The sequence below is a fragment of the Capsicum annuum genome, chromosome 3 (assembly GCF_002878395.1).
Source record: "Capsicum annuum cultivar UCD-10X-F1 chromosome 3, UCD10Xv1.1, whole genome shotgun sequence".
Taxonomy (NCBI): Eukaryota; Viridiplantae; Streptophyta; class Magnoliopsida; order Solanales; family Solanaceae; genus Capsicum; species Capsicum annuum.
The window spans coordinates 100,400,840-100,415,232 of NC_061113.1; the positions used below are offsets into that span (position 1 = coordinate 100,400,840).

General features: G+C 35.8%; 1 protein-coding gene and 1 long non-coding RNA gene across 5 annotated transcripts in view; one reads left to right on the forward strand and one right to left on the reverse strand.

Moving 5' to 3' along the window:
* The window catches only part of LOC107863631 (protein SINE1), a 14,576-nt gene extending 9,777 nt beyond the window's left edge, over positions 1-4,799 (reverse strand). The window contains exons 1-2 of one of the 4 annotated variants that reach the window (XM_016709652.2): positions 4,679-4,799; positions 2,639-3,962 (exon numbers count right to left, since the gene is read on the reverse strand). In XM_016709652.2, the coding sequence (XP_016565138.1) occupies positions 2,639-3,955 (1,317 nt within the window). In that variant the 5' untranslated portion in view covers positions 3,956-3,962; positions 4,679-4,799. Of the gene's footprint in view, positions 1-2,638; positions 3,963-4,060 lie in introns of all 4 variants that reach the window. The other 3 variants (XM_016709650.2, XM_016709649.2, XM_016709651.2) reach the window with 3 other exon arrangements.
* A 5,723-nt stretch (positions 4,800-10,522) lies between these two features.
* LOC107863630 lies at positions 10,523-13,425 on the forward strand. Its single transcript, XR_001672384.2, has 2 exons — positions 10,523-11,169; positions 12,060-13,425. It is a non-coding gene; the product is annotated as an uncharacterized LOC107863630 (long non-coding RNA).
* The last annotated feature ends 968 nt before the right edge of the window (positions 13,426-14,393 follow it).

The window sequence follows — 14,393 nt, forward strand, 5'->3', positions numbered from 1 at the left end:
TGTTGGGTTGTCTTAGGAAGAATACTTGAAGAAGATTTCTCCTATATGCTTAGTAAGGATTGATAAGCCCTTATGGTGTGACTTAGATAACCTAGCCTAAATCCGGGTAGAAGTTTGTCTTGTAGAAGTGACTTCAGTATTAGTGGGAGTTAGAAGTGGGACTTGACCCACCTTAAGCTTGAACTATGTAACTCCTTGGTAACCTAGATACTTGATGAGCGTCTAAATTATGTTATTGAGATTATAAAGGTTAAACCCGGTTGTCGGTTTATGAATAAGGTTGATGGTTGAAAAATGTGTATTCTTGATTGTTGTCTTATTACCGTGTTATGGATAGCCAAGGAAATATGGTAATTATGTATGTCATCTAGATACTCATGCCTATGCTTCTACCCACATGTCATGATGATGACTAGTAATAAAGTGTTATGGTTTATGCATCTTACATCTCTATTACTCGATTATTGTGAACTTGTGTAAGTTTATTGATTTGGGGCCATTTACGTGTGTATGTTGTTGTCTTGGAAAATATTGATACAATGATGATGCCCGGTAAATCCAGAGGAATTAGTGATATTATGATGATGCCCGGTTCGAGTCCGGAGGAATGTGTGATATTATGATGATGCCCGGTTCGAGTCCGGAGGAATGTGTGATATTATGATGATGCCCGGTTCGAGTCCGAAGGAATGTGTGATATTATGATGATGCTCAATGAATTCGGCGGAACATGTTGATATTGTGATGATGCCCGGTGAATCCGGAAGAGGTAAGAACATTTTGATGCCATGTGGGGCAAATTTACTTATATGCATTGATATTTGTAAGGTTAGGCTGTGTGGGGCCAACCGCCTATGTGCTAGAATTATGAGGTCTCTATTGGTAAATTATTAATTGTTTCTTGTTCCAAATCACTATATAAGAGGTGTGACCCTTTTTTATGCTAAACTAGCTACTAGAGGAAATTTATGCCCAATATTGTATTCAGTTAAGGCTTAGTGTTATATGTAAATTTGCATAAAAATTCAAGGGCTAACCTAATATATATACTTGACTTGAATAAGAGGTTATATTATGAAATATTGCCTAGTAAGGTGGCCTATGTTATAATTAGCTACTTCTAAAATATATGATTCTTATTTGGAACCTAGAAGCCTAGTAAACTAGTTGGTGGACTTTACTCGATTAAAATATGGAAATTAGTCCTTCAGGTTGTGACATGCTTGGTGATGATAGATCTAGTATTGCGTGATGGATAGTTAAATTATCTCCTAATATGTGAAGTTGAGATTCCTTAATTGATAACTCATGTCATGATGATGCTAATTAAAGAATGGCCTTATGATAGTTGAATAACCTATACTATGGGTGGCTTGTAGTTTTTTCCCCAATTTGATGACTAGTGATTTCAAGACTTGTAATCTTTTGACTTTTGAAAAAAATAAGGTTAATTAGTATGGACCTTGCGGTATTTATCAATGAATTATAGAACTAATGATTACATGCTATGCTATGACAATGTTGCTTTCTTAATGTTGAATTATGGTATGGGTACTTGGAAGTGGATTTCGGTAATGAGTCATGGCAGGGTTGTGCTACCCGCGGTTTTTGATAAATTGATGGAGTAGTTGTGCTTTATGGTATTATTGGTTGTATTCTTTTGTGTACTCTCCGGTGGTATGGGACGCCGTGATGAGTTCTTTGGTTTGCTCTCTTTCGTGTACTTCCCGGCAGTATGGGACGTCGTGGTAAGTTCTTGTGTGTATGTTCTAAAGATTGTTGATGATGATTATGGAAAGTAGATGTTTTGCTATTGTGTATATGGTTGTATGCTTTCTAAATAATACTCAGTTGTTATGGTGATTATGGAGTATATTGAAATAGTATGTCATGTTATTGCTTTAATAGTATAGATGTTGTTACAGTGGTATCAAAGTAGATTCAGGTACGATCCTATTCCTTGACTTTAAGATCATTGTCTTTCTTTATATCGTCTTTACATTATATTTGAGCTCAGTCGGTCGATGATGCCTACTGAGTACCAGTGTTTTGGTACTCATACTACACTTCTGTACCTTGGTGGTGCAGGCCTAGGTTCTAGTCGCCGCCGTTGAGCTAGTTCGTACGAGTTGACTATTCGGAGACAGGGTGAGCTCTTGGGGATCGAGTTGCCCTCTATCCTTTCTATCCTTATTTGTCTTTTGCTTTCGAGACAAATGTATGAGATTGTTTAAGGCATTTTAGATTCTGAAATTGTAAAGTCCTCTTGTCAAGTTTAGAAGCTCTTGTATTAATACTATCAGGTCGTGGGATTTGTGTTTGAATATCGATTGTCTTTAGTTGTGAAATGTTGTTGTTATATGTTGTGTTCACATATAGGGTCCAAGTTAGACGTTCTTACCAAGGTAGCCCATTGCAATAGCTGCGGAATATGGTATCGGCTTACCTACCGGTGGGATGTGGTAGGTGCCATCATGACTCGGAAATTGGGTCGTGACACCCTTAGATTTGTATGCTGTCTGTTATTCCAACAAACTTCTACTAAAATTTGATTTCAACTTTAGAAATACTAAAGCAATTTAAAATTACAACACTATAAACTGAGCAGGAACGAACAACACTCAATAACAGGTTTTACCTGAGGACTTGGAGTAGCACTTCTGACAAAACCATTCCGGACAGAGCCTGGCAAAAATCCAGCAAATCCAAAAGCATCGACTCCGGTATCATTATGAACCTCATTGTGCTCAGGATTTATGACACCATTTCCATGTGTGAATTCGGAGAAAATGCCATCCTTAAGAGAGACATCAACACCACCATTTGCACTCCTCTTCCAAAGCTTTCGGTTCACACTCCTATCATTACCCAAAACATAAGGGACCTGATTGATTGAAACAGGGGAGTCCATAAATGGTTCATAGTCAACAAACGAATTAATTGTCCGTGATTCTGGTGATGCAGTTAAAGATGATTGGTCACCTGAGCCCCACATATTTCTCCTCATGTTCCCTCTACAGTCAAAGTTGGATCCAGTCATTATTAATGCATCCCTGTCAAATTCTGAACCCTTATCAGAGCATATTCTCTTTGCAGACTGTAATGCTTCAAATGCAGCCCCTCTAACATAAAGCATCTTGTCAGATTGACATTTTTCCATCTCCTCAATAACCATTCTAAGCTCAGAATGTATGCTTCGTTGATCCAAATACTTCATCAAAGAGTTGACCATATGAATTGCAGACAATCTTTTTTGAGAATTTCCTTCTCCACTGCTACTACTTAAAATTTGTAATCCAGACTGTATCAGCAGTCTTGCATAAGCTTCCATGATTAAGCTATTGTGTTTGGCTAAAGAAGTGACTAGTGCCATATGAGAATTTGTTTGTGAATGCTTCTCCAAAGCCCCGGCAACTCTTTGACAAACCTCATGAACCATCTCATTTGAAGCAACTCGCCAGTTATCAGAATCCACCAGAGCCTTAAGGCAGAGAGCAGCTCCAGAAGATAAACTTTCCTGTCTGCCGAGAAGACAATCTGAAAGGGGTTTTGACAGGGAGTGTATTATGTATCTTTTCTTATCGTCAGGTGTGGTTGGGTCAATACTGTACCTGGCAATGGCTGGAACAACTTTTGAACAAGCTTGGTGAAGGGCAAAAGATCCGGCACTGGATGTGAGGGTATTGATAATAGTGGACATGATATTATGAATCTGAGGAACAATTTTAGGTCCATGGACACGGGCAAGTACCTCATAGAGTGAAATAGTGTATTCACCTGATGATGCATTGGATTCTTTGGTTTCAGAAACCTGAGCAAGAAAGAGAGGGATTGCCTTGGAGTCTAGCTCCTTCACATATGATTTCAATACTTTCATTGCAGATTTTCTACTCTCAGCATCCTTATCCAAATTCTCCAGCTCTCTTCTAACTATTGGGCTCAAACTTCTCCCCATTACTTACCTACAAAATCAATGGAGTAACAATTTAGACTGCTGAAGCAAATAAAACCAAAGAATACAACAAAGTGAGGTCAGGGAGGGTGTAGAGTGTACTCAGACCTTATCCGCGCCTGCGCTGCAATTTAATATAATAAAATTTCCAAGAAACCCAATATTAACATACGATTCTTATCAAGATTGGCTTTTGAGAAGCAAAACGAAAAAAAAAGAAGAGGAAATTGGACAAGAAGGAGAAGGAGACTTTGGGATATTATAAGAAGCAAATATTTAATCAAGAAGTCAAATAAAAACCAATTATTTTAAGGAAGAATAGCAGTGGGGGTTTGTAAGAAGAAGAAACAAAAATGGCAATTCCAAGAAACCCAGATAATTAACATACAAATGAAAAGTTAGATCGGGCACAACTTGCACTTATATTACAGTGAAAAGGAAACTTTAGATGGCAGTAAAAACAATTTAATCAACAACTCAAAACCGCAAAAACCAACAAAAATCATACCTCCAATTCAGTCAAAGATGAGTACCTTTCAAAATCAAACAAATAAACGAAAATGTGATGGTGCAAATCTCAGTAACAAGATTATTTCGTAATTAGAGAGAGGAAGAGGAGGAGGAGGAGAAGAAGAAGAAGCGCGTTGGTTGCTAAAGAAAGTAAGTAGACTAGGGAGTATGAATTTGGTGTGCCGTTTTAAGTGCTCCGCTGTCTGATATGCTTACCTATTTTGAAGGGGAGAGAGAGGTGGGTACCCTTCTATTTTGAATCTTTCTACTTAATTCCCCCGCCCCAACATTTCAATATCTACTCCCACCATTAACATATAAACGTAACTTCTTTCAAAAAATTTAAAAATTTGAATCTGCCAACAAGGATTATTTGAATGTCTTTTTAAACTAAGGGTGTCAAGTGGGCCGGGTCTTGTAACTAACCCGGTTCGGTTTGACCCGACCCAGTAAGTCCTAGGGCTTTAGGGTTTCGGGTTCCGGGCCGGTTATTTTTTTAAAATGGATCCGGCTAACCCGGGCAGGCCCGAATACCATTTTAAAAAAAAAAAAAATTTGGGCCAAACTAGCCGTTGGCCCAACGGCTATATAACCATTTTTTGGTCCCTTTTTTAAAAAAAAAAAAAAAAAAACTTTAAAAAATATTTTTCAATCCCAAAAAAAATTCTATAAATACCCTACAGCTTCAAATCATTTTTCACACAATTTTTCACTCTCTCAATTTTCAATTCTCAAATATTCAATATATTTAATTTCTTAAAGTGTTCACTTTAATTTTTTAATTTTTCGTTTTCAAAGTACGAGCGGAAGTTTTTAAAGTTGCAACCTTCGGATACTTTCAAAATTTGGTATTGTCGTTCCATCTCTTACGTTTAATTTTTATTTATTGTGTTAATTGTTCAATATTTAATTTTATTATATTTGTATATTTTGAATATTTTTAGTTTAATTTAATTTATATTATGAATAAATTAAGAAACTCGCTACTAAAGGTGTTAAAAAATTTTGTCCCGAAAGCGGTAGTGGTAGTAAAAAGCGAATTACTAGCGGTAGAGGTAGTTCAAGTAGTAGATATACCCGTGTGCCTTCTCCTCCGGTACCGCTTGGTACACCTTTTGAGGAAGAAATAGGTGTAGGTGCTCACGATATGGATTATGTAGAAGCTCAGGAAAATTACGGTATAGAAGAAGAAAATGAAGTAGATGCAGTTAATTTAGACGAAAATAATGAAAATATTGCTGAGACACCCGCAGTAGGAGATGCTAACGTTAGATCTGAATCGGTTAATCTCCTTCCCCGTCCTCCCAGTGCCCCAAGACCTCGTAAAAGAACTAATGTTGCATGACAATTTTTTGAACGTATATCAGATATTGAGGTGCAATGCAATATTTGTCACCAAATATATAAGCATAGAAGTAGAGGCAAGCAAGGGGTGTGGGTACGTTAATGAGACATATAGCTGAAGATCACAAAAGAGAGTTAAATATTGCATAAGGCGGTGGGGATGTTGGTAGGCCAACACAAACTAGAATGGACCCAGCAACCGGTCACGCAGCGAAGAAGTATAATAAATTGAGGGACCGGGAAGAAATAGCTAAAATGGTAGTTATGGGTTGTTTGTCATTTAGTTTTCCTTCTTCTGATGCCTTTATTCGTTATATACAAGCAATGTATAATCTTATGTTTAACGGTATTCCTAGAACTACTTGTCGGTCTGATATTTTTAGACTCTATTCATAATATTATTTTTATTTATCAATATTGTTAAAAAATATTCAATGTAGATTGTCCCTAACTTCTGATCTTGGTCGTGCTGTAAATAAAAATGATTATTTAACCGTTACTTGTCATTGGATGGATAGTAATTTCGTGATGCAAAAACGTATTCTTGCTTTTTTATATGATGAAGATCGTAAACATACTGGACAATTTATTACTGATTCTATTGTTAAAATTGTCGGATATTATAGTATCAAAAATAAAATTTTATGTATTGCTTTTGATAATGCTTCTAACAACAAGATTGCTATAACAAAAATAAAATCTACGTTATCTCCGCCCTTGCCTGAAATTTTTCATATTAAGTGTGCATGTCATATATATAATTTAATTGTAAAAGATGGTCTTGAATTTTTTGAGCTTTATATTGAAAAAATTCGTCTTTCCGTTGGTTTTATTCAAGGAAATAATCGTAGATCTAGAATTAGAGAATTTAAAGTTAAATGTCAAGAAAATGGACTTACACCGATTTTGATGCCTGAGAAAATTGATACTAGATGGAATTCTACATATGAATTTTTAAAAATTTGTTATAAATATAGAATTACTATTACACTAGCTTTTAACCAACATTGCGTTTCATTTGCTGATTCTGCTAATTGCATGCTACATAATTCTGATTGGATTGTAATTAATGATCTTGTTAAGTTTTTAGAAAAATTTATGTAGCTACGGTTGAATTTTTTGGTGCTTATTATTTTACTGTTTGTAATATTTTGGCATATATAGCCGATATTTCTAGTTTGCTCAAAGAATATAAAAATAAAGAAGGTTATAAAGAAGTTGTTGGCGCCATGTTTACGAAATTTAAAAAATATTTTTTCCCGATTCCTTCTATTTACTTGGTTGGTGCTATGCTAAATCTGTGCATGAAATATAATAATATGTGCCACTTTAGTACTCTTATTTATACTAACTTAGAAATAAATACTAACCATGATTCTGAACAAGTACAACCTAGTTTGTGGACGGCTACGGCTGATGCAAAGGATTACATAGAAAAATTATATAATCACTTTGCTGATTTATTTGATTTAGCCGTACCTACAAATATCACTTCAATTGTCGCTCCTCATCCTCCCGAGGAGCCATCATCTTCTAAAAGGCCGGTACATAGTGATTTTTCTGATTCGTTTTATGATTTAAATTGTTGGAACAATGTTGATGAGAAAACTTACACATCAACTTATCGGGAAGAGCTGAAATATTATCTTCGGACGGCACCAGAGGATCGCAGACGACGGATCAACACGTTGGATTGGTGGAGGAGTAATGAAACACAATATCCTGTGCTTTCAAGATTAGCTAGAGATATCTTGAATGTTTCAATGTCAACCTTTGCATCAGAGAGCGTCTTTAGTCAGGGACAACAACAGCTTGGAGACAACTGACACTCATTGGGAAATAATACAATGAATGTTCTAGTTTGCTTCAGAGATTGGATTAGAGCGGAAAAAAGAAACAAAGGAATGGAACCGGAGTCGAGCGACGAGCTGAAACTTGAAGAAATTATGACTTCACGGGAGAACTCAGCAGAATCAAGTCCAACGCATGGTTTTGCCCCTGTTGACTTCGACTATCCTATGGAAGTTCCCGTTAATATTAATATGAATGAGTTGGAAAAAAATGATGCATAATTTGTAGATTTTTCATTCATGTAAATTATAAATTTTGGATCATTTTGCAATCAATAAAATTTCCCAAATTCATTCACTCCTTAGTCCTTGCTTTTTATATTTTTTCATTTAACGATTTAAAATTTTAAATTGAATTTCTAGTTTTCTTCTTTAAATTAAAAACTTACTTCTAATAGATTATTAATTTACTACCAAATATTATTAATTTATTATATTAAGTAGCATATGTTTTGTATATTTGTGCATATATCTTCCATAGAAGTGTATATTTAACGTATACATGTGTATATATTTTATAAATTAGTATATAAGTATATCTATATATATATTGTAATGTATATATATTATAGTATATTTTATAAGTAGTAGTATATATACATTGAATGGTGCTTATACACGTGTATATATCTTCTATAGAAGTGTATATTTAATGTATACATGTGTATATATTTTATAAATTAGTATATAACTATATCTATATATATTGTAATGTATATATATTGTAGTATATTTTATAAGTAGTAGTATATATGCATTGAATGGTGCGTATACACGTGTATATGTCTTCTATAGAAGTGTATATTTAACGTATACATGTGTATATGTTTTATAAATTAGTATATAAGTATATCTATATATATTGTAATGTATATACATTGTAGTATATTTTATAAGTAGTAGTATATATACATTGAATACTGCGTATACACATGTATATATCTTCTATAGAAGTGTATATTTAACGTATACATGTGTATATGTTTTATAAATTAGTATATAACTATATCTATATATATTGTAGTATATTTTATAAGTAGTTGTATATATATACATTGTATGATGCATATACACGTGTATATATTTTATATATTTAACGTATACATATGTATATGTTTTATGAATTAGTATATAAGTATATCTATATATATTGTAATGTATATATATTGTAGTATATTTTATAAGTAGTAGTATATATATATTGAATGGTGCGTATATGAGTAATTGACTAATTGTGTATATGTGTATATATTTTTAAAATTCTAATGTAGTATATACTATATATATAGTGTATATATATTATTTAACGTATTTATAATGTATATAGGTGGGTATATGTAATGGATATTGAAAGAAAGTTTTTTTTTTTTTTATATATTTTTGACCGGATTTGACCGATTTTTTAACCAGGTTTGACCAGGTTTTGGTGGGTTTGACCGGGTTGGGTTAAGTGGGCCGGGTTAGGGTGGATTTTATTTTTTTTACTGTTTGGCCCGGCCCGTCTAGCGCCAAAACCGGCCCTTAACCGGCCTTCAACCCAATTAAAATAGAAGGGCCGATTCCGGATTGGCCCGGCCCGGCCCGTTTGACACCCATATTTTAAACGATGCTAAACTCAACAAAAATATACTACTCACTCTAATCTAAAATAAGTAAACTTTTGAACTATTTTTAAATGTCCAAAACAAGTGAATTGTTAATTTCTCAAGAGATATATTGAAAATATTTATATTTCTTAATTGTTTTCCGAATTAAAGTTGGATAAACATTTGGCTCACATTGTTAAGAGATGCAGTGGCTTTTGTGAAGGGTTGTGATCAGTGTCAGCGGTTAGGTACAATTTCAAGGCGTCATGAGATACCCCTGAACAATATTCTTGAAGTTGAGGTATTCGATATTTGGGGGATAGATTTTATGGGACCATTCCCACCATCCAATGATAACTTTTATATCCCAGTGACAGTTGATTATGTATCAAAATGGGTGGAAGCTGCAGTTTCTCCCACTAATGACGCCAGAGTGGTATTGAAAATTGTGAAGAAGCACATATTCTCCAGGTTTGACACTTCCAGAGCTATAATCAGTGGTAGAGGTATGCATTTTATTAACACTTGGTTTAAAAGTCTTCTAGCTAAATATGATGTTAGGCACAAGGTGGCCACTGAGTACCATCCATAAACAAGTGGTCAAATAGAGGTATCCAACCGGGAGGTAAAGCAAATTTTGTAGAAGACTGTCAATGGTCAGCCAAAAGAATTGGGCTAAAAAGCTAGATAATGCACTATGGAATTATATGACAGCTTATAAGACGCCTATAAGAACCTATTCATATCGCTTGGTTTATGGGAAAGCCTGTCATTTGCCTGTAGAGCTGGAATATCAAAATTATTGGGTAGTGAAAAAGCTGAATCTTGATATGAAAGTCGCGGGAGAGAAAAAATTGTTGAAGCTTGTTTAACTTGATGAGTTCCGTCTCCATGCTTGCGAGAATGCCAAACTATACAAAGAGAAAACTAAGAAATGTCATAACAAGCATATCCTTGACAGAGTTTTTGAACCTGGACAACTTGTTTTGATATTCAATGCGAGGTTGAAATTATTTTTGGGTAAGTTGTAGTCTAAGTGGTTAGGGCCTTTTGAGGTAGTGCGTATAATATCTCATGGTATGGTGGAGCTGTGGAACAAGGAAAAGATTGGAAAGTTCTTGGTGAATGGAAAACATGTGAAGTAGTATTGGGCAAATCATGGAGAGAAGCACAATGTGCCCATCACCTTTGCGGATGAGTGAGACTAAGCTGAGTCATGCCACAACGTAAACTAAGGCGCTACGTGGGAGGCAACCCACGAATATAATGTAATAGCATTGTTTATTTCCGTTTTTAGTTGTTAGAAAAGAAAAAGAAAGCAAAAATACAAAAAAATGAGTTGTGCCACGACCAAAACTAAGGCGTTGAGTGGGAGGCAACCCACTTTTTTTTACGATATTTTATTTTTTTTGTTTAGTATACAGAGATGAGAGAATTGAAACCAAGGATAATATCATGTCCAAGGAAGCAATCAAGTTTGAAAAACGACCTGTGTAAGTTAGGTACAATATCAGGTAGGAAAATGGGTTGAAAAATACATCAAATATGTGAATTATGGTGTCGCTGTGTCGTGATGTGTAGTCAAACCACAATTATCAATTACCAGTGAATCATCGCAATTTCACCGCATCGTGGTGTAAAGTTAAAACACAAAAAATGTTTCAATTTTCATGATCACCGCGACGCGGTGGGGGACCAATTTGCAATTGTCATGAGATTGAATGTGAGGTGGGGGGCCATTTTTGAATTTTTTATTTATTATTCTGCTGGGTTCAACCCGACCGACCCGGACTCAAACTACTCCACTTTATAACCCTAAACCCTCTGACTCTGTGATTCTCTAACCTTAAGCACCGCCCACCCACCCCCATAATAAGAATTTCTCTCTTTTTCTTCACTTTCAATTCTTTCACTCAACACAACTAAGGTAAGTTCTCAAGTTTTAATATTTCACTTTATCTTGATGGGAATGTTGATATTATTGGCATGTGTAAGTTGTGTTTTTGTGCTTTTTTTCTGAGCTATAGTGGGATATGATAAATTTTTCTTATAAATGGTGTTGAAATATGTAGTCACTACTCTAATTATGCGTTCCACTAATTCAATAAAGTGTGCTTTAAATTGTTAAGTAGGAGATAGGGTGAGTAAATGAATGTTAAAATAAAGTATGGTATGATACTTGTGCTGAGACGGATGAATTGACCTAAGTGGGGGATGATGATTAAAAAAAAAAACATGTGTATAGTGTGGTGTGTGTTGACTAAAGGATGGGTGTCCTCGCTTAGCAGTCTTGCTGGCCTAGATTAACTTTTGTTGAGTGTACTCACTGCTTATACTCGTTTAACTTTAACAAAGTGACTACGTGTGGGGTGATCCTGAATTGTGATTGTGCTATGTGATTACTGGTCTCCCATTATCGAAATGTGAGTGGAATGACAATAAGGTGAGGGTTTGTCTTTAATTAGCATAATTGGGTATCGCTTTTCAAGATTGTGCACCATTGTTATTCACTCTCCTTTTTAGTATGAGTAATGTTTAATTGTGTGCCTGATGTGTTAGACCTTCCCCACTGGGAGCTGTGTGTAAATGGGTCCAATGTGATTTTACTTGATGAAATTCGAACTAGACAAATGAACGAGCTAATGATAGTTTGGTTTGACTGAAATTAGGGGAAGTCTGAAGTACCCTAGTATCATACTTACACATCGTAGCTAGCAACTAAGTGTGGGGCGTCCTTCGCACCTAGTCCAACTTAGTTTAGGCTAGAGCATTAACTGACTCAAATCTAATTTATTAGTTGCATGTTTTGACTGACAGACACCATGGAGCAGAGATAACCAAAAGGCAAGGGAAAGACTGGTACTTCTGAGACAACTAGGAAATGAAGCAGGCAACCAGAAAGGCAAATTGATAGGGTGCCACGTGCTCCACCAGTGCCGCGCGGTCAGTCAAGGAGATTTGGATTTAAGGTAGTCAGACAAGCATGCAAAAAGTGGTATACTAAACACCTCGACACAAAATACATCATAAGGTGAAGGTTCGTGGCAAAGTGGTCAGATTTACAACTGCAGACATAAATGATTTGCTGGGAGTTCCTGAAGCTGATGCAAACCAGTTTAGGCAGCTGATTGTCACTCCTCTATGCTCATATTAGACACTTGTTGTGTGGTACTCGTTCGGCTATGAGGTGGACAAAGACAGCAAGGCATAGATCTTCATTCTTCCTTCCCGTATGCACAAATAAACTAGGAGGCACGTATATGGGGACGAATTGCTTACCATTGCCTTATTCAAGGCAAATATATGACAGAAGTTACAAGTGATCGGGTATGCTTGATTTATGCTCTCATATGCAATGATATTGACATTAATGTAGGCCATCTGATCTTTTCTGCTATGAAGAAGGCGTGCTACCATGAGGGGCGCAGATATTGCTTGGAGGTTTGTTGACTTGGTTTTTAAGGAGGCACCGAGTAGAGGAGGAGGGGTTAGACTACAAACCAGTGGTGGATGCTTGCCCTATTGATGTCACTACAGTTAGGTGCACAGCTGGAGCTCAGGGATCGATCCTTACAATGTCCGAGCGTCAAGGTCGGACTGATGAAATCACTGCTAGAATGTATGGATTATAGATGCTGCAGCTGTGGGTTGGGAGAGAGCAACCACCAATAAAGAGATTCGTACTGTGGAGCTGGATTACCCCTTGGGCCATCATGCCTGGACACTACTGAGGATTAGTGCCAAATTTTGTGGAGCCGGTTGATGATGATATGCCGATAGATGAGGAGCGACAATGGTGTGACTCAGATATTGATTCAAATGTTGATGAGCAGCCCAATGAAGAAGATGTAGATGATGATGAGGAAGATGATGCCGGCGATGATGCCGATGACACAAATGATGATATGGCTGAGGCCTAAATAGGGAGTGTTCAGCTACCTCACCATTTGAGCTTATTTGTAAGCACTGAGACAGTGCTTCATTTAAGTGTGGGGTGGTTGTATCTCGCATCTTCTTCTCTTTATCTTGTTATTTTGTTAGATAATTTTTATTTCTGTTTTTGGGATGTTTTAAGTTTTATTTTTCTGTCGGGATGTTGAACATAGCCATTTCTAGCTATTCGAAACAGTATGTTTGTAATAGTTAGTAATGATTTAGTAATGTTTTTTTTTTTAAGTTTAAAGTATTTGTTATTATTGTTGCCCTCAAGGAAATATGCGCGTTTTTGCCCTCAAGGTGATGCAAAATAAATCGTTAGTTACTCTCCCCTATGATAGATGGATGACGACCGTCTTAAGGGGAGTTAGTCTTTAGAGCCAAGAATATACGAGAACCCAATCACGACTTTTGAGAATTGCTTTGTGTTGGGCCATTTTTACAATAACTTTGAACGAATTTGTTTTTAGAATAAAAAGAAAAATGAGTTAATTTTAGATGCTAATTCTTAATAAGTGAAATACAGTTTGTTGGCTTAAAGTTGAATTTGACAAAGAATAAGACTAGGATCCGATTTGATTCCAAGCATGCTTCGTGAGTGTGAGTGCTTGTTTGTATTCTAAATGTATAGGAATGTCTAGAACTTGCCCGGTGTGTTTACAAAATGAAATAAAGGGTGTTAGGTGTAGGAAATAATGTGGCATTTCTTTGATAGTCGAAATTTTGAGACCTTATTTACCTATCCTAGTGCATATCCCTAGTTAGCCCCATTGAGCCTATAGGCTGATTTCTTTGGTAGCCTCATATGTAGTCTAATTCCTTCTTTGGCAGACCTTTATTTGATCTTAAGCTCCTAAGTGCTTTAAAGCTTGTTTGGATGATGGTTTGCCATGGTTTCATAATGTATGTTATAGTATGGTATGGTGTGGTAGGATACAGTATGGTATGGTGCAGTACCATGTTTGGATGGACTGTATCGTTTACTGCGGTTTAATGATGGTTTTTTTGTTTGGTTTGATGGTAGGATATTGTATCGTAACGAGTAATTTTACTAAAATACCCCTGGTTATTATATGTGGCTATTCTCTGTCTTCTGTCGCTTATGGTATTGATAATATTGTTTCTTCTTATGATGAAGGAAAAGTTAGAAATTTATCTCCAAAGCACTGAGATCGTGGATTGGTGCAGCAATTAAGTGACAGGTTCACGTATTTG